We start from the raw sequence: 19,542 nt of genomic DNA on the forward strand, positions 1-19,542 counted from the left end.
TACATTTGGTGTCTACATTCATTTAAAATTTCACTGTAAGAAATTTCACCAGTTTGACAATAATTTGCAAAATAATGTAAAATTTAAAATAACAGGTAAATTATGTAAAATTATATCATGTAAATTAATGTTTTTAAAAAAATATCTGTTTTATTTGATGTGTAATTTTATAAAGCAGGGAAAAATGTAAAATAACAGGTAAAAACACTTACATTTTCCAATCCCTCATATACATTCTCTTTATTTGTTTATAAGTGATTATAATGATAATTTTGTTTATATATATATATATATATATATATATATATATATATATATATATATATATATATATATATATATATATATATATATATATATATGCTTGTTTGTTTCAGCATTATGATATTTTTGCTGGTTTTAATATAGTAAAAAGTAGTGTAGTTTACATATTTGGCCTTTTTAAAAAGAATTTTAAAAATGTTAACATGTTTACAAAATGGAAAATCTGTCAAATAACACTTAAAAAATTACCATTTTTCAATCCTTAATATAATTTTTCTTTTGATAACAGCAAATATTGTTTTTTTAAGCTGATTTTATATTACTATTTTCATATTACTTGTATTTTTTGTATTCATATTAGCTGTAGTTTGACAAAAAGGGAAAATCTGTAACATAAGTTAAAAAAATACATTTTTAGTCCATAATATACATGTTTTTTCTTCAAAATAATAGTGAATATTGATTTTTATTACTGTTTTTAGCTGATTTTATGTAGTTGTTTTCATATTACTTGTATTTTTTGTATTCATATTACCTGTAATTTTATATTAGCATATATATATATATATATGAGATTTTATATTATTTTTATATTATCTGCAATTTTTTATATTCATATTACCTGTAATTTGACAAAAAAAAGGGAAAATCTGTAACAAAACAGTTAAAAAATTTTTTAAAAAATTATCCGTCTTACAAATAGCTGTAAATAACAGTCACGTGCTTTAAAAGAATGAAATGCTGTTTGTAAAAATACAGTTTTTATACGTGAACATTATTTACAGGTGTTTAGGGTTAACATGTTTGTCAATATGTTCCTGTGATTTTACTTGATAGTATCTGTGTGAAATTATTCTAAATTGCCCGTAGGTGTGAATGTGAGAGTGATTGTTTGTCTCTGTATGTAGCCCTGTGACAGACTGGTGACCTGTCTAGGGTGTCCCCTGCCTTCACCTGAGTCAGCTGGGATAGACTCCAGCCCCCCCATGACCCTAGTGAGGATTAAGCGGTGTATAGATCTGTGTGAAACTCGTAAAAGTTACAAACCATTAAAAGCAATGATCTTATGTACCGCATGCGTGTACCTCTGTGGCAGAAAGCTCCAGAATGAGGCGACCCACTGCAGTCGCAGGAGAAGCTCCTGGTTCCATCGACACACTGGCCCTGGTTCTGACACAGAGACCCGTAGGTGCTGCAGTGACCCGGACATCCGGGCCGAACCCCGGGGGTGATGTTGGCTCGTTCCTCTAGGTCCAGAGTGACGCCGTTCAGCTGCAGAGAGCGAATACAACCCCGGAAACCTTTCTGTCTGGAGGCTGTTCCTCCTGAAGAGAAGCACAGACGAGAAACTCCAGCAGGTTGGAATCAGTTCTCTTAAATCTGCTGTTTCTTTTCTCTTTATGTTTGTGATTCTTTATGATTATTCCCTTTTATAATCCTAAGAGCTTAATATGTTTAAAACTATTATTATCATTAGATATAAATAATATGTATATAAGGGATTTCATTTAAAAAAATGGAAAGTATTTTTTAGGACTGTTGATTTTTTTGACAGTTTTGTTAAATTACAGTTAAATGTCTGGTAAAATCATAGAACAAAAGTATTCGTTTATGATGTTGACTATAAAAGGTCCACATCAAGAATCTATATTTTTACAAGTTAATTTTACAGTCACAAATTGTGAAAAATTAATTACGGTTTAACGGTCTTAAAACTAAAAAATAATATATAATAATAAATAAATAAAAGAATAAAAAACACTTAGTCACACATTGTGAAAAATGAATTAGTTTAACAGTATAAACATCTGCAAAAAATCAATAAATTAATGAATAATAATTCAAAAATATTAACAATAATAATAAATAATAATAAAAAACCAGTCACGCTGAAAATTTTATTACTGTTTAACATTAATAAAATCACCAAAAAATAAATGAAATAAATCTGATACTTACTGTTATTTGACAGAAAATGTATGTACACTAAGGATTGAGATCTTGTCTTTTTAACTTTTAGTTTACAGATTTTTCCTGCTTAAATATAGTAATAAAGCTTTTTTCAGTCATTGCACACAGCTTTTGCTTGTTTTTGAAGTATTTAAAGTTACAGTATTCTACAACATTTTAAAAATATTTGTTTTGGCCACTCTTGCTGCCAGATTTTAAAAAAATACACTGTATATCACACACAACTAACTGGTTTATTGTCCCATTAACAGCCCCAGAGATCTCCAGACTGCATTATAAACACGTGATAATTGGTAATTGACCAGGTGAGTAAACATCTGGGACTCCATCATTCAGTTACAACTGAAGAAGCCTCTTAGATGAAACGTCTCTAATAACCAAAACATGAGTTCCAGTTGCTTTTTACTTTTGGCCTTATGATGACCTGGATGACTGAGAATCTACTCAGATATATTTCAATATATTATAATTTTATAGGTTTTTGGAGGAATTTGGTTAAACGAGGTAAAAGATATTCAAGACTTAAAACACAGAAAAGCAGCAACTTCTTACATTTTAGAAGCTATAACAACAGAATGTGACATATTATTGTTTTAATCTTTGTTTTAACGACATTTTGTTGACATTCTTACTTCTGCTCGCCATGTCTTTCATACTTTGGCCATTTTTGTATCAGCTCACTAATAAAGTTCACTTTTTTGACCTTGTGTCATCTCCTGACACCAAATATATCAGTCTGAGTGGATAAAAACCATCCTTCCATATGTGTGAACATCAAATCTACATTATCTTTTATTTATTATCGCCGGACAACACAATGTCTGCACTGCTTCACCTCATAACTGTAATTTACATTTATCTAAATAAGATAAACATAAAATCACCAACGTTCTCTGAGTCTTTTTATGCCGTCTAGAAGTGAACAGAATAAAAACTGTCTTCTCTGTGATCAGTTTCTGCAGTGACACTGACTGATATCTGGTTTTATTATTAATGTCTGAACACACTGTGCAGCTGCAGAAACACAGACTTGTCACCGCCGTCGTGCTGAATTTTTAAAACGACGAAGTGATGAAACGCGCTGAAACACAAACTGGCAGGTGGAAAAAATCAAGAATCTGACTTTCTGAGTCTCCCGGCACCATGCTGATGGTGGATATCTGCGAAGCCGTCAGTCTCTCTGACGGTTCGTCTGCTCGGCTGCCGACGGTGACAGGAAAACAGTTTCTTCCCCGAATCTGAACTCCAAAAGTTATTGTTTTCAAAACTTCTCACTCCGCAACCTCCAACCGTCCTCGGAGTTCAGGCACTGCGGAGCTGTAATTGTCTCCGAATGCCAAACTGGCAACCCGGACTCCGTTATGATGAGATAAACAGCTTCCCAGGCCTGCAGAGCTGATGAGGCCCAGAGTTTCATCAGGAACCACCTTAACGAATGGACCGAGTTCAAACCCCTCTCCAAGGTTACTGAAGGAAACTGACCACTGATTGATTACTGAGGACGTTTCTATCAATTTGTGGGGATTTTCTCTCAGTATATTAAAGTAATGCTGCAGCAACTTAGGAACATTGATTGTTATATATCGAATGAGTTTAACGCTGTCAGTTTCAATGCGGATCAATAACCAGAGACTGCAGTATGTTCTCCCTACAGTAACGAGGAGCTTTCGCAGTTTGGGTTTTGTGGAAGGATATAGATTCTGATTATCTGTGTCTCTCGGGAGCTGCACAAGAGACAAAGAGGCTCCCAGGAGTCAATGACAATCCATCATATGAGTCCAGAGGAGTTAGTGTGGTGTGATAGAAAGGACACAAAGATAATGAAAGAAAGAGCGGCGAAAGAGAATATTGGGGGAGTTTTAACCCTTTAAAAAACCCAGAACCCACCAGCCGGATTAAAAGGAATGTTACCTTCTCGGAAATTGTAAAAATGACAAAATTTAACAGAGCCAGATACTGTAAAAATAAAAAAAAAAAAAGTCAGATTTTTAACTTTCTAACAGTCTTTGAACTCATCTATGACGTACCAATCTGTCTGGAAAAATAAAGAAAATCTGAGTGTAAAATTGTGATGTTAAATCAAAATCATGTCATTATTGGCAAATTTTTAAAGGAGAAATGTTTAAGTGTTTATATAAAGCAGATTCTATTTTTTGATTGAAAAAGTCCCGTGATAAAAATTCAGGAACATTTTGGCTAAACTGCAAATGTAAGTATTAAAATATCTACAGTATGTAAAGTTACGGTTCTTCCAATGTTAGTAACGCCCGTGCATAAATGAAAAATATTGTACATGTTGATGATAGGTTTTTTTAAAAATTGTGTAAAATTAGTAATTTTAAAAATTCTACTTTTATTTTTGAATTTTTAATGACTTATAGCCTTGTGACATTACACAAAGGACATTTTTAGGTTCTCTTTCATTCTAGTTAAGGTTGTTATTTTTCTATAGAGGTGCAGGACTTTATATTGTAATGAAAAATGAGCCACAGTGAGGAAAAATGTGACAGTTGACAGCTACTAACACTAAAACAACACTGGAATGGTGACAACATTATTGGAACTGAACATAAAAGGTGCAGAAAAACTTAAATAGTGATAATGTCATTGTAAATGTATCCAAAACTGCCAAGGAAAAGTCAGAACTTCATGAAAAAGAGCTAGAAAGTCATCCAGGTAATCGTAGGAACTTCAGTAAAAACCAACTGGACTTCCGGACTTCCAAGTCCAGTTGGTCTCTACTGAAACTCCTACGATTCTTGAACGCTGCCTTGTTTTCTTTAAAGAAAAAAAGCAGCTCTGATATCGCAGTAGCACACCTATAAATAGCTGGCTGTTGAGCTGCAGGTGGATGTGGCCGTCAGCCGGAGCCTCCTGTGTCGCAACAGGAAGCTCGTCGATGCGAAGCGACGCCTCTTTAACGTTACGCTCCGCTTGAACGCGATGCCACCTGTCGTCGTTCAGCGGGAAGTCGGCTTTCACGGAAACCCCCAAGGGGCCGTTACCCACGTCGAAGGAGAAGAGCACCTCGGTGGAAGCTGGGAGGGAAGAGAATAAAGACTTATTCAGAAAAGTCGTTTTCATTCACTTGTTCCCCTGGAGACGAGTTCAGAGTTCAGGAATATTAGGTGATTAAACTGTTGTAGCTCTTGTTGGTTTTGTCCCTTTAATTAATGATTTATTTTCCAAACAACTAAAGAGAACAGGCAGTGCTTTCATGTTTGCGTGTCAGAAATTGTCACCAACAAAGCGCTTCTTGTTTTGAACACTGAACTTTGTGTAATTTTTCTCATGAAATACTAAAAGGTCTTTTATCTCCCTCTTTTGTTGTCTCCTTTCACTTGTCACCCTTTAATCGAAATCTCTGAAGTCGCTTTAAGAACTCCAGAATTTGTGGAGGGAAGAAGATGAAGTGAATTTTGACGTCTTTGCTCATGCTCTCTGCTGGAACTTTGATAAGAAAAAATGCATTCAGAGTGAAGTAATGCTTCATATAAGTTATGCAAACGGACACCAACCAGCTCACCAGTACGCAACACAAAATGTTCTCCAGCAGTGACTCCTGACCTGCTCAACAGTAGCTGGGACAAAGATAAAACTCTACTTGAGGTTGTTTTCTCAGCAAACAGCTACAAGGACATGAAGCTCTTGATGTAAACACCAGTTAAATTCTGCATATTTATGTTGAAGCATCACTTACGACTTGTACTAGAAACTTAACTTAATGCTAACAGTATTTTTTGTGCAGGATTTATGAAGAGAAATAAGCTTCAACAGTGGCAACAAATGTGTTTTTCTTATGGTTCTTAGATTAAAAGTATTTATAAATGTGCATGATGTGTGTTCTTCAGTAATTTGTTGCGCTCACTGATGTATTTATTCAAAAAAGCATGAAACTATCTAAACAAATCACAAATTCATTCAACCTAACTTGAGTCAATGTCATTCTTCTGCATTTACAGTCAATTTCGAACTTTAAATTTACTAATCCAGCAACATTTGCTTGCTTGGTAAAGCTTTCTGTGAATATACATATATATATATATTATAAATACAGATTTTCTAATACTTTTTGGCACCATTTGACACTTTGATTTAGTTATTTATTTTGATCCATCTATCAACCATGTATATATTTATTTCTTGTGTGTTTTTATTCTTTTATAAAGTTATTGTTTTGGTCTGGAACAGTTTTTTTCTTTTTGCAGTATTACAATTAACCTGACATGTGGATTTGGTAGCAACATGAACGGATTATAAAAGGTGGGTATTCTGTCCTCCCTATGAGTTTTCTAGTTTCATAGGTAGACAGCTAGCTTAATGTGTGATTCCTCAAAACCCAAGACGTGATTTTTCTTGTGATTGAAGATCACTTTATTTTGAAGCGTAAAACTGTAAGAAGAACAAATTGCAAATAGAAATCAGAATAAAATCAATATATAAATACACAATAGAAAAAGGTAAATCAAACAAACTGAGGTACTTACGGACAAGTACTGTCCAGGGCCACAACATTGAAATGAAAACAGGAGAAGAAGCAGCAACATTCAGATCCTCTCATGGCCTAAAACTCTATTTGAAAACGCCCTGCTTTAACATCATTTCTACTGAAAAATCAGTAGGGGGCACTGCAGCACACGAAATTCTGCTGCAGGGCAGAACAGTGGGCATAAAATATTATTTTTTTTACATTAACACAACAGTAATGTAAACCTGCATTCTCTCTAGCAGCCAACAGGGGGTGAACGCTCTGGCTATAAATGAGGTACAGTTGAATACAAGTCTGAAAAAACAGCTCCACTTCTCACCTGATTCCTTACTTCACTAAGCTGTTTCCTGATATGTTTATGATCTCAGTGTAGTTTGAAGCCTCCATTAACACATCAGGAAGTTAAATTAGTCAATCACGGTCCCTTTAAGAGTTAAACAGACACATTATGTGTCTCTATAGTGACCTCACTGGGACTGCATCCATCTTTTACATGTATATACTGTATGTGTGTTGAGACTTTTCTCAGTCTTCCATCCATAAGTGTGTGTTGTGTTTAAGTGCTGGTGCAAAATTTGGTCTTGCTTTAAGCAACTTCATGCAGAATCAAATTGTTCACAAAATACCAGCCTTGTCTCCCAAAAATTACATGACTGTACAACTAAACTTCATTTTTAATTATTTTTTTTTATTTTTTTGGTGATGTTTTGCATATAAATATCAAATGAACACAACTTTGCCATTTATTTTATTCACTCCATTTCAATCAATCATTTATCAGATGGGGCAGGATTTGTCACACTGATAACCCAGATAATAGGGAAAAAGCCTAAAAGATGTTGTGAAAAGGTCACATTTTAACCCAAACTGAACCATTTTTGTAAACCTAACCACTAAGTTTTGTACATAAACTTTAGTCTCCTGGTGAAAAGTCCTGTTGCTGACTTATTATGGCTTTTTCAGACTGGAGGCCACATCACAGTTCTACCTTCTGGTGAGTAGAACTGTGAAAAATGAGAATGCAGTTTAGTTCACTAAAAGTAGATTTTTTTCAAACAGGGTTACAAAATACAGAAGATAACCCAGTGTGGGTGTATTTAAATGTAATACTGTTGTATATTTAGTCAAATCAGGTTGCATTTGTGGATTGGGAAATCTTCTAAAATCTTCTTATTTATATATCGCGAGGCAGTATTAAGATTCCTTTTTTCACATGTAGAATGTTTATATGTATTTCATATGGGGTTTATGTTGCAGTGTGTGTTTAAGTCACATCTGTGTACAAGTAGGAAGATGAATAGAGGAAGTTTAGAGTTCTGCAGCTGCAGCAGTGTGGCAGGATGAAAGAATTCATTAATTCCAAACCTGAATGAAACTGAAATAAAGGATTCAAAATCATAATTTTATGCATTAAATGGTGAGAAAATGTAGCTTCTACTGCAGATTCTGACCCATTTTAAGGTCCAAAATCTGTAGCTTCATACTGTATTTAACTTACAAAGCTGGTTCAAAGAGACACATCTGATTTGATGCTTTAAACCTGATTTCTTGCCAAGTTTCTCATGTGGATGTAGAGAAATAAATAGTTTCTTGTGCAGCAGTAGATTAGATTTCTTTGGCAAATACATGGACTGATACAAGAGTTTATCAGGAGAGAGGACTAAAGTGTTCCAACACCAGCGTTTTACACTCTGGTGGTTATAAAAGAAATGTACTGCAGGCAAACAACAACAACAAGGCAGTGATTTCCCACAAGATGAGAAACAAACGTTGCTGGTAAGGACCATCACCCAGGAGGTCCAGACTTTAACTCCCAGGATGATCCTTCCCACTCACATCCCACTGAAGTCTGGATTCTCACCTGAGAGGCTTCGACTTACAGCTCAGTTCGATCCGGATGAAGTCTTTGATGCCCAGGTTTTCCAGGAAGACACCGGAGGAAGAAGTGGTCTTAAACAGGAAGGAGATGTCGGCACTCAGCTCTCCGTGGAACGTGGGAAAGTGGAGGTACGACGTCTCCTTGTCAAAAAACGCTGCGTTCCAGATGTTCTCTGCAAAAGTGCATGAAAAAAATGGGCCAGGCTCGAGAATAAGTGCAACTCTGACACAATTTCCGAAACAAGGTGACATTGAGGCCTCTGGAGTTGGACTTACTGTCTCCGTAGCAACGGAGAGGTCCCACCTTGTAGGCGCTTTCCGATCCAGACCTCTGGACATCGCCCAGAACCAGAGATCTGACTGGGAGAGTCTCCTTATGGGTCAACAAGCCTGAGTCACTGGACCTGGAAGGCAGGGAAAGGACGAAGAGGAAGAAGCAGAACTTAGAAAAGAAGGAACAAACTAGACAGAAAAAAGATAAAGAAAATAATTAGCAAGGAAGACAAAGCATGAGAAGTTTAATTATCATCATAATTAATGGCAGAAGAGAAAAAAAAATAGAAAAAGGGGAGATGATGAGGAAGAACAAAGACAGTTCATCAGTACTAATTCCACCAGCACATCAGACAAAAAAAATGAAATAGAAAACATGATGAGAAATCATAAAAATACATAATATATATTATAATATAGATAATATAATAAAAAACTATTACACAAATGACATAATAACACAATAATAAAACATATCATAAATAAATATAAATGAAATAATAAACAAATCTAATAATAAATACATAATTGAATATAAAATATATAATTATATACAATAGCAGATTCTTATTATTCTTATTGTTAATAATAATAATTATTATTATTGCTTTTGAAAATAATAATCAAATTTAATACAAAAACTCCGATAAAAGGCATCAATTGTAATTGATTTACAGAAGATGAGTATTATTTTATATTAGATAATAGACAGAATATCTAACTGAGACAGGTATGTGCCAACCTGTACATGATGCTCAGTTATAACCATAAAAGCATTCGCCATGCTCCAGTTTCTACAAGCAAATATTGTAAAGAAAATACAGACATTTCTTCACAGTTAATATTTTGTCTGTACAGTATGTTTCCTTGTTATATCTGTATTATTGGCACCATTTTCTTCTTGATTTTCTGTTTGCTGCAAGTTTATTTTATGTAAACATCATAAAAATACAACATCAGAAGAGTGAAGTTGGTTTGCCTCCATATGTTTATACAGCTATTGCAGGATTTTGATGTCATTTTTAAAGTTTAATTTCAGCTTTTTGGCCACAAAAATCATGAGCGATTGTGACTGAAGTGAATCAAACTAAAAGTCTTCAGCAGCGTCTTCAGATTTCTGTCATATTTGATGCTGAGTTTTGTGAGAGAGAGATTAAATTTAAATAACAGTGCTCTTAACTGATGTTGTGTATATGTAGATGAATGTGATACCATTCATTGCGGTCGGCGTCACAGTTGCAATGGTGTTTTGGATCCACACAGTTCTGCTGCAGACTGCATCCACATCTCTGACTTCCTGCTGAAGCTCCGCCCCAGTAAGTCTGAACGTGACCTCCACCTGGACCTCCGACCCACCAACTGACCGGAGACCCCTCTGAAAGACAGGATTATGTTCAGCTGTACGCAGCAAACTTAGAGAAAAATCCAAATTTTTACCTAGTTAATGTGTCCAAATGTGATTTTATAGATGTGAGAAGATGTAAGAGGAGTGAAATAAGCAGTCAGTGCTGAGGAAGTAACTGATGACTGTCACACAAATTCAGACTTGTAAGGTTTCATACGTAACAATCCATCATTATTCTTCAGATTCCAACATGTGTGGTTGGATTAATTCAATATTACAACTTGGCATTGTGCATGTACAGTGTCTAAGCAGAGCTGTAGGTGAGCTGGTGTGCTCGAGCTGCAGGAAGTGGGTACATGTGGGTGGAGAACGAGGCCAAGAATTTATAAATCTGCACATTTTTAAGCAAGCAACAGTGTACAGCAACATTAAATGACTGTTTTCTAAATATATTATTTTGATACATAGAAATTAGTTTTTAGGGGTTTAAACGGTAGATTTCAAACACATTTGTGTTTAGTGACGACTCTGAGCAATTATGACATAGAAATGACAAACAACATATTTCAATACAGGAAAACTATATGAACAAAAAATACATATTTGGGTAAAGATTCAGTAAAGATCAAGAAAAGGAAGTCAGTTGTTGTAATTAAATGATATGCAATCAAATGCAAAATGTCTTCTAATAGCACCCAAAGTCACACGGCTTTTTATAAACACACAAGAATCCGTAAAATGTTCTGTCTTGTCGGCTTATCAGTCAACTGTGAAGCACTCTGAATTGCACAATGCAGGTAAAGTTATATGATAATGTAACTTTATGACAGGATTTATGCACCACAATGTGATCAATATGCACCAAAAAACACACAAAAAAAGCAGCTTAAAATAACAACAACTCTTAATACTCTACTGAATATGCTTGAGATGCTAAATCAAACCAGAGGCTCTAATGCTGACAAATGTTCTGATTATTAGCTATAAAAATGACCACAATAAGTATTAATTTTAGCTGAACATCCTTTAGAAATACTGACTTTTAAGAAGAGAAGAAAACACAAAAGAGTTAGATTATATGTTGTAGTCACAGATTTATACTGCAACATTCTGTATATATTTGCACTTTACTGCAGCTTTGGCACATCCTGTTAGAAGCTAAACTGCATTTCCATACTTGTACTCTATGTAATGACAATAAATGCAATTTAAACATCCCATTTCAGTCCATTTTAAATAAAATAAACGGCCTTCTAGAAGCAGAATTTGATCAGCTCCTACCTGCTGAGTTGAGGATGCGGGACTTCCTGCAGTGGTAGGTCAGTTCCTGCTCGCAGTGCTCTGATTGGCCGATGATTGCGGCCAGCTGGTCCTCATCAGATGCGTATTCAAAGTGAGCCGAGTACTGATTCCCGCCTGGCGACGCTCGAACTCTGGTCAGATCGGAGTTGTTGTGCTGGATCACCGTCCACGTCTGGTGCTCTGCAGGAGGAGGAAGAAGAAGAAACGTGTTTATCTTTCTCAGCTGGAAGCAGGAATAGAGTCTGCATGTTGACGTGTTGTTTTAATCTACCCGTCATGTCGCAGTAAACCAGCTGTGGTCTGACTGGTCCACTGCCGTCCACGTCGATGTGATAAAACCCAGAAGTGTTTCCGTTTAGTTTGTAGGCCTCACAGGACTGTTCATAGATCGCTGAGGAGAGATTTTCATCGTTAGTTGTTGGAGAGATTTAGGTTTTTTACCGTTGAAGCTGCACAGTCGTGTTGTTTTTCTGTCTCTTAGTGAATTTTGCAGGCTAATCAATGATGTCAAGTGTTTTATTCATTAGAGTCTACGACTGTTTTTCAAAGATCTCTTGTATTTCCACTTAATTGTACTGTTTTACTAGTTTAGTTTTAGTCTTATTATCTTCTTGATGTGTTTTTCTTCAGCGTCATGTGTAATATTTCATTTCTGCAATATTTAATTTTTTATTGGCAATATTTTACTTTTTCACAAAATATTTACATTTTTTATTTACAACATTTCCCATTTTATGCGCAATCTTTCACTTTTTATCTGCAATATTTCACCATTTTAGTGCAATATTTCTCTTTTTATCTATGAGATTTCACTTTTTATCTGCAATATTTCAATTTTTGGTGCAATATGTCACCTTTTCAGTGCAATATTTCACTTTGCTCTGCAGTATTTCACCTTTTCAGTGCAATAATTCACTTTTTATCTGCAATATTTAAATTTTTAAGTGCAATATTTCACCTTTTTAGTGAAATATTAAATTTTTTTATCTGCAATATTTCACCATTTTAGTGCAATATTTCACTTTTAATCAGCAATATTTCATAGTTTTAGTGCAATATTTTACCATTTATCTGTTTTATCTGTTATTTTTAACTTTTCAACTACAATATTTCACTTTTTAACTGCAATATTTCAGTTTTTAGTCCAATATGTCACCTTTATAGTGCAATATTTCAGTTTTTATCAGCAATATTTTTTTTATCTTCAATATTTCACATTTAATCTGCAATATTGAATTTTTTATCTTAATTATTTCATTTTTTATCTGCAATATTTCACTTTTTATCTGCAAAATTTCACTCTTTAGGTGCAATATTTCACATTTTCAATGCATTTTTTCACTTTTTATTTGCAATATTTCACCTTTTCAGTACAATATTTCAATTTCATGTGTAATATTTCATCACCGTGTGTAATATTACTTTACTACTTCATTATCATTGTCAGTATTATTTTAATACTTTTTACTTTATTCTTTATACTCTATTCTTCAATAATTTCCTTCCTTCAGAATCAATAAAGTTTTGTTTATTTTTTATGAGAGAAGTAAGCAGTCAACACAATATCTGAGCATTTCCACCTTAAAACTGCACTGTAACATTTTTTTTGACTCTTTGTGGTCATTTTGTGTCTCTTTGTAGTTGATTTTTGCCTCTTTGCAGTCACTTTGGTGCTTGTTTCTCTCTCCAACTTTGACCAATTAGCACAGAGTTCTAGTGTTTCAGAGTCGCTCAGAAGTATCTACCCTGGAGTTGTTGTTTTGTTTGTTGACCTGAAAGCAGTCCTAAAGTGGGAATTTCTGCCTTTGAAACATGCAGAGAGACAATAAAATGTCCTGCAAGTTTATGCAGAGAAAAGCAGCCTTTTGTTTTCCAACATCTTTCTTTCTTGTTTGTCAGCCTCTTCCTATTCATCCGTCTCTGTGATTTTCTAATGAAAGCGGTGACTTGGCGCTACTCTGAGGTTTGATCTGAGGCTGACCTTCTGCCACAACATCGTCTGCAGGGAGCTGGAGGTAGAAGCAGCAGCAGTTTGTCTAATTACGGGAAACATGCAAACACGAACATCCACAGACACAGTTAGTGAACTCTGAGCATCAGGAACAGAAGCTTCGGGTCTTACAGCTGTGGCAGGTGGCTCCAGTGTAGCCGGAGCCGGAACAGTTACAGTGGAAGGTGGTCCACGACTGGGAGCAGCTGCCTTCATGTTCGCAGTGACTCGGAGAACATCTGGAGACAGAAAACACAATGAAAACACTCAATTTAATGATTGCCCCCCATTGATATTTATTTCTGGATGATACATATAAAACAAACAAAAAAATGAACATTTAGCAGCAAGAAATATTTTAAAAACAGTGGAATCTGTAAAATAACAGCAAATATATGTAAAGTATTGATATTTTTAGTGGATTTAAGTATAGTAAAACAGCAGTTTCACAGTCACACAATATATTTTCACAAATAGGAAAGACATTATGTACAGTTTTGGCCTTTTTTTGAATGCTTATGGGTCAAAATAGAGGTGCAGGATTTATTTTATTCCAGAGAAAAATGAGCTAACAGTGATTAAAAATGTGAAAAGAGCAAAAATAACACCCAGAAACTGCACACAGGGACAATTCAGGGTTATTTTAAACATTTGAAAGCAAAGGTTTCCTTGTTTTCTTGCATTAAAATCCCATTTTAAGGCAAGAGAGAAAGAGGAGGAAGCAAAGAAAAGTGAAAGTGAAGAGCAAAGAAAAGTGAAAGTGAAGAGCAAAAATGATGGAGATACTGTAGAGAAAGGAGAAGAGGAAGGAGAATTAAAGTAGAGAGAGGAACTGATGAAGTCTGGGATGAACGGAGCTCAGCGGTGAATGAAGAAACATATTCCGGAGGTAAAAGGAGGTCACCGACTGAAAGGAAAGGGGAAAGAGCGGAATGTATTTTTAATCTCTTAGTCACTGTTAGGAGAAAGTCTGAGTCAGCAGAATGTCACCGTTTGGTTTCTTTGCTTGTCGGGATGCAGCGCTTTGAATTTCCTCCACTACTCTCCCATTCGTTTGTCTGCCAACACGCACATCCTGCTTTGTTTTTCTGATAAACTCGGCGCACATGTGATCAATCAAGCGCCACTTATTGGAGGAAAGCGGGTCGGAGGTGATGGGGGTTGGGGAAAAGAGCGAATCGATTCTTCACGTTGACATTTTATTAAAACAAAAACCGGTGGGCTCTTTGGAAAAAGGTCCGATGCCGTGTTCATACTCGCACAACATTAAACTTTCACTTTTTATCTGCAATATTTCATCCTTTTAGTGTAATATTTCACCTTTTTAGTGCAATATTTCACTCTTTATCTCTAATATTTCACCTTTTAGTGCAATATTCCACTTTATCTGCAATATTTAACTATTTTAGTGCAATATTTCACTTTTGATCTACAATATTTCACTTTTTATCTGCAATGTTTCACTTTTTAGTGCAATATTTCAATTTTTATCTGCAAAATTTCACTTTTTATCTGCAAAATTTCACTTTTTATCTGCAATATTTCACCTTTTTAGTGCAATATTTCATTTTTTAGTGCAATATTTCAGTTTCATGTGTAATATTTCATCACCATGTGTAATATTACTTTACTACCTCATAATCATAGCCAGTATTATTTTTTACTTTTCTATTCTTGTGGGTTTCTTAGCTTATTTATTGTATTTCACTAATGCATTGTTTTTATGTGTCTACTAGGTACATTTATTCTAATGTTATATAATTTAGTTGTTTGTTTTTAGCAATATCTGGGACAATAATTTCCTTCCATCAGAATAAAAAAAAAGTTTTGCTTGTTTTTTATGAGAGAAAAAAGTAGTCAACACGATATCTGAGCATTTCCCCCTTTAAACTGCATTGTAACATTTTTTAACTCTGTGGTCATTTTGTGTGTCTTTGTAGTCACTTTTTGACTCTTGGCGGTAATTTTGTGTCTGTAGTTATTTTTGAGTCTTTGCGGTCATTTTGTGTGTCTTTGTTGTTGTTTTTTGACTCTTTATAGTCATTTTGTCATCCTGCTTTGTTTTACTTTCACTTACTGGAGGAAACTGTGCTGCGGGTCGGAGGTGAGGGGGGTTGGGGAAAAGACCAGTTCGATTCTTCAAGATGACATTTCATTGAAACAAAAGCTGCTCCATGGATAATGTGTGCTATTTACTGGTGGGCTCTAATGATTTGGAAAAGGTCCGACGCCGTGTTCGCGCTCGCACACAGCACGACATTAAACTGACACGCCGGAGCTCGACTTGACATTTGAAACGAGAAAAGAGACGTATTAGAGGCCACAGATTGTGCAGCGTTTGACAGGGAAATGTCTGGAGTATTGATTCAGTCACATGATAATAATGGATTTCAGAGCTGTAGCCTCCAGCATGTATGTATATAGGACTCTTTTATTATTATTAAATGCTATATTGTCCAGGGGTTGGACTATGAAGCAAGATTTGAGTTCATTTGGCCTCCTCTTAACTGTTGGTAGTGGCTGTGATTTAATTTATTTGATATTGTGATATTTTATGTTTTGGAACTTGGTTTATTGTAAAATAGTTTGTACATTTGCTTTTGAAAAGGTGTAATATAAATACAGTTATTTATTATAGTGAATTCTGAGCTGAGTGAACCCCATTTTAAAATTGTATTAATTTTAATAATTTAAATTTACAATTATAAACACATGTCTAGTCATTGATTCATCTGTCAACCAAAAGTTATTTGAATTAAAAAATTTTACTTATTGTGTCAAGTATTGCCGTTTGACAAAAAATGTGATTAATTGCGATTAATTGCAAAGCCTGTAACTAATTAGATAAATTGTTTTAACTGCGTCCCACCACTAACTGTAATATATACCATGATGCTACCACCACCATGCTTCACATCATGATGCTGCCACCACCATGCTTCACATCATGATGCTGCCACCACCGTGCTTCACATCATGATGCTGCCACCACCGTGCTTCACATCATGATGCTGCCACCACCGTGCTTCACATCATGATGCTGCCACCACCGTGCTTCACATCATGATGCTGCCACCACCGTGCTTCACATCATGATGCTACCACCACCATGCTTCACATCATGATGCTGCCACCACCATGCTTCACATCATGATGCTGCCACCACCATGCTTCACATCATGATGCTGCCACCACCATGCTTCACATCATGATGCTGCCACCACCGTGCTTCACATCATGATGCTGCCACCACCGTGCTTCACATCATGATGCTGCCACCACCGTGCTTCACATCATGATGCTGCCACCACCGTGCTTCACATCATGATGCTGCCACCACCGTGCTTCACATCATGATGCTGCCACCACCGTGCTTCACATCATGATGCTGCCACCACCGTGCTTCACATCATGATGCTGCCACCACCGTGCTTCACATCATGATGCTGCCACCACCGTGCTTCACATCATGATGCTGCCACCACCGTGCTTCACATCATGATGCTGCCACCACCGTGCTTCACATCATGATGCTGCCACCACCGTGCTTCACATCATGATGCTGCCACCACCATGCTTCACATCATGATGCTGCCACCACCATGCTTCACATCATGATGCTGCCACCACCATACGTCACGGTGGTGATGGTGTTTTTTGCAGTTGTACTGTAAATAAGCACAAAATGGTCATTTCACGGGTATCTACTATTATTTGACAGAAAAAAAATACATTCAAAGATTTAAAATTGGTAAATAATAGGTTAAACTGTTATTTTACAGGTTTTCCTCATTTTAGTTAAATCTCAGATCACAAGTAGAATAACAGAAAAAAATTCATTTACATGTTAGCTGTAGAAAAAAAAATAAATTCAGAATTTTTATTAATAGTAATGCATTCTTTTACAATGTGTGACCATAAATCTTCTATGTTCAACTGTATTTGAATCATCAATAAATTCCCTAAAAATATTATTAGATTATGGATATTTCCATTTTTTTTCCTAAGGTTTCTACAGTTATTGAATGCTATAGTATTCAGCCATTCATTCTGGCACTTCTTGTAGCCTTATTTTCATTTATTTATTCATTTTTATAGATTTTTGTTTTACAGTGTAGTTGATGTCTTATGATTTGAATTAGGCCAACTTATGGATTCAAATTATGTTTTTTTTTTTTTTTTTACTTGCTCCAAATACCATTTATCAGTTTCAAGGTTGAAGCAATAAGAAAAAGGCTAAAACTGTCTTACGCACTATGAGAACTGGCTACATGTAAACAACAGATAATTTTGAAATACTGCACTACCCTATTGATCAACTTTTTATTTTATACATTAACAGAGTCTGTAGTATTATCCAGATTTTCTTCTTGCTTTGGTCGCCGCAGCTGCATTGGTTTAAAACTGTGTTATAGTTTTAAATTGCTCATCCTAGTTTAGGATTATAGTTCTTGTGAGAAACATGCAGCTTTAGACCTGTTTTTGTTTGGTCATCTGGTGGCAACATCACCTCTTTTATGTGAACACACTCATCGCTAGACTAAGAAACTATACAGGCCTCTTGAGCCGAGCAGATAAACAGTAGAAGAGCAATGATGGCTGCAACCAACAGAAACAAAAAAATAGCCTTGTCACTGTGAGTGTCTCCTGGATTGTTTATTTCCTCCTTTAACTGTCTAGAAAAACCACAAAAGAAGATGCGGCAACTCTATGAGGCTAGAAGACAACAAATAATAGGATTGTTTTGGTGTCTCTGATTCACTGCTGCCCAATAATCCATGTGTAACTCCATTTCACTGGGAAATCGTCACTGAGCTTTCAGAGGGAGATTAACAGGGTTTATAAGGGAAGAGTGGCATCGAAATCAATCATTTTAACACCACAGAGTCCTCTTTTCTGACATAGAAAATGTAATACAAGGAATAATGTGTGTAATACAAACTATTTCTGGATTTATCGAGCACATTTAGCACGATATTTACTTACAGTTGTGAACAAAAGTTTACATTGACTTGTAAATACAAAGTAAATCATGGCATTAATGATTTTCCAATGATTCCTATATTTCTGAATTTTCTGTGACAGAGCCATCGAAACACGTCTTTGTCACAAAAAAACAATCATGCATTTTGGTTCTTTCCTAGACCTACCCTAACCTTGTTATAGGTCTTATGGAAATATGATAAATTCTGTTGGTAAAAAAATATACATACAGCAATGTTTAGAATTGGTTTAATGTCCTTTGGCCATTTTCACCTCAATTAGGCACTTTTGGTTTCTGTCTACAAGTTTCTGGTTGTATCTTTGACCCTCCTCTGGACAGAATAAATGCAGTTCAACTAAATTTATTGACTTTCTGGCACAGATTTGTTTCTTCAGCACATTCCAGATGTTCTTGATGTTGACACGTTGTTGACTGTTCTCCCCAAAGTCCCCAGGACTATGGGGAGAACAGTCGAAAACCTTAATTTTAGCATGACTTAACCATTTCTTTACAACTTTTTATGTGTGTTTTGGGTCATTGTCTTGTTGAAACACCAAACTGTATCCCAGATCAACCTTTGGGCTGATGGTTTTAAGTTTTCCTGAAGAATGTGAAGGCAATCCTCCTTCTTGATTATTTCATTTAATTTGTATAAAACACCAGTTCCATTTGCAGCAAAATAGCATTAGAGCATAATGCTGCCACCACTATGCTTGACAGTAGGTATAGTATTCTTGGGGTTAAAGGCCTCACCTTTCCTCTTCAAAACATGTTCCTGGTCATTGTGTCCAAAAAGTTCAATTTTAGTTTCATCTGATCTGATCACAGGACTTTACTCCAGAAGGCATTATCATTGTCCTTGATACAAAATGAAACCAGAGACTTGTAGACGGCTACCAATCACTCCTAGATGAGGTGAAAATGGCCAAAGGACATAAAACCAAATTTTACCATTGCTGTATGTATAGTTTTGACCCAGTATGGTTTATCATATTTCCCGAAGACTGTTAATAAATCTATGAAAGAACCAAAGTGTACGAGTGTTT

At 35.5% G+C, this 19,542-nt stretch overlaps 1 protein-coding gene across 3 annotated transcripts in view; it reads right to left on the reverse strand.

Annotated features, from left to right (window-relative positions):
* Positions 1-19,542, reverse strand: part of LOC111567620 (contactin-associated protein-like 4) — a 76,739-nt gene that overhangs the window by 12,403 nt on the left and 44,794 nt on the right. For all 3 annotated transcript variants that reach the window (XM_023268869.3, XM_035947435.2, XM_035947439.2), the window contains 8 exons: positions 13,645-13,751; positions 11,794-11,913; positions 11,502-11,702; positions 10,088-10,250; positions 8,879-9,006; positions 8,605-8,775; positions 5,055-5,273; positions 1,350-1,589 (listed from right to left, as the gene is read on the reverse strand). In XM_023268869.3, coding sequence (XP_023124637.2) covers positions 1,350-1,589; positions 5,055-5,273; positions 8,605-8,775; positions 8,879-9,006; positions 10,088-10,250; positions 11,502-11,702; positions 11,794-11,913; positions 13,645-13,751 — 1,349 coding nt within the window. The remainder of the gene's footprint in view (positions 1-1,349; positions 1,590-5,054; positions 5,274-8,604; positions 8,776-8,878; positions 9,007-10,087; positions 10,251-11,501; positions 11,703-11,793; positions 11,914-13,644; positions 13,752-19,542) is intronic.

Source organism: Amphiprion ocellaris, chromosome 16 (assembly GCF_022539595.1).
Source record: "Amphiprion ocellaris isolate individual 3 ecotype Okinawa chromosome 16, ASM2253959v1, whole genome shotgun sequence".
In the NCBI taxonomy this organism is placed as follows: Eukaryota; Metazoa; Chordata; class Actinopteri; family Pomacentridae; genus Amphiprion; species Amphiprion ocellaris.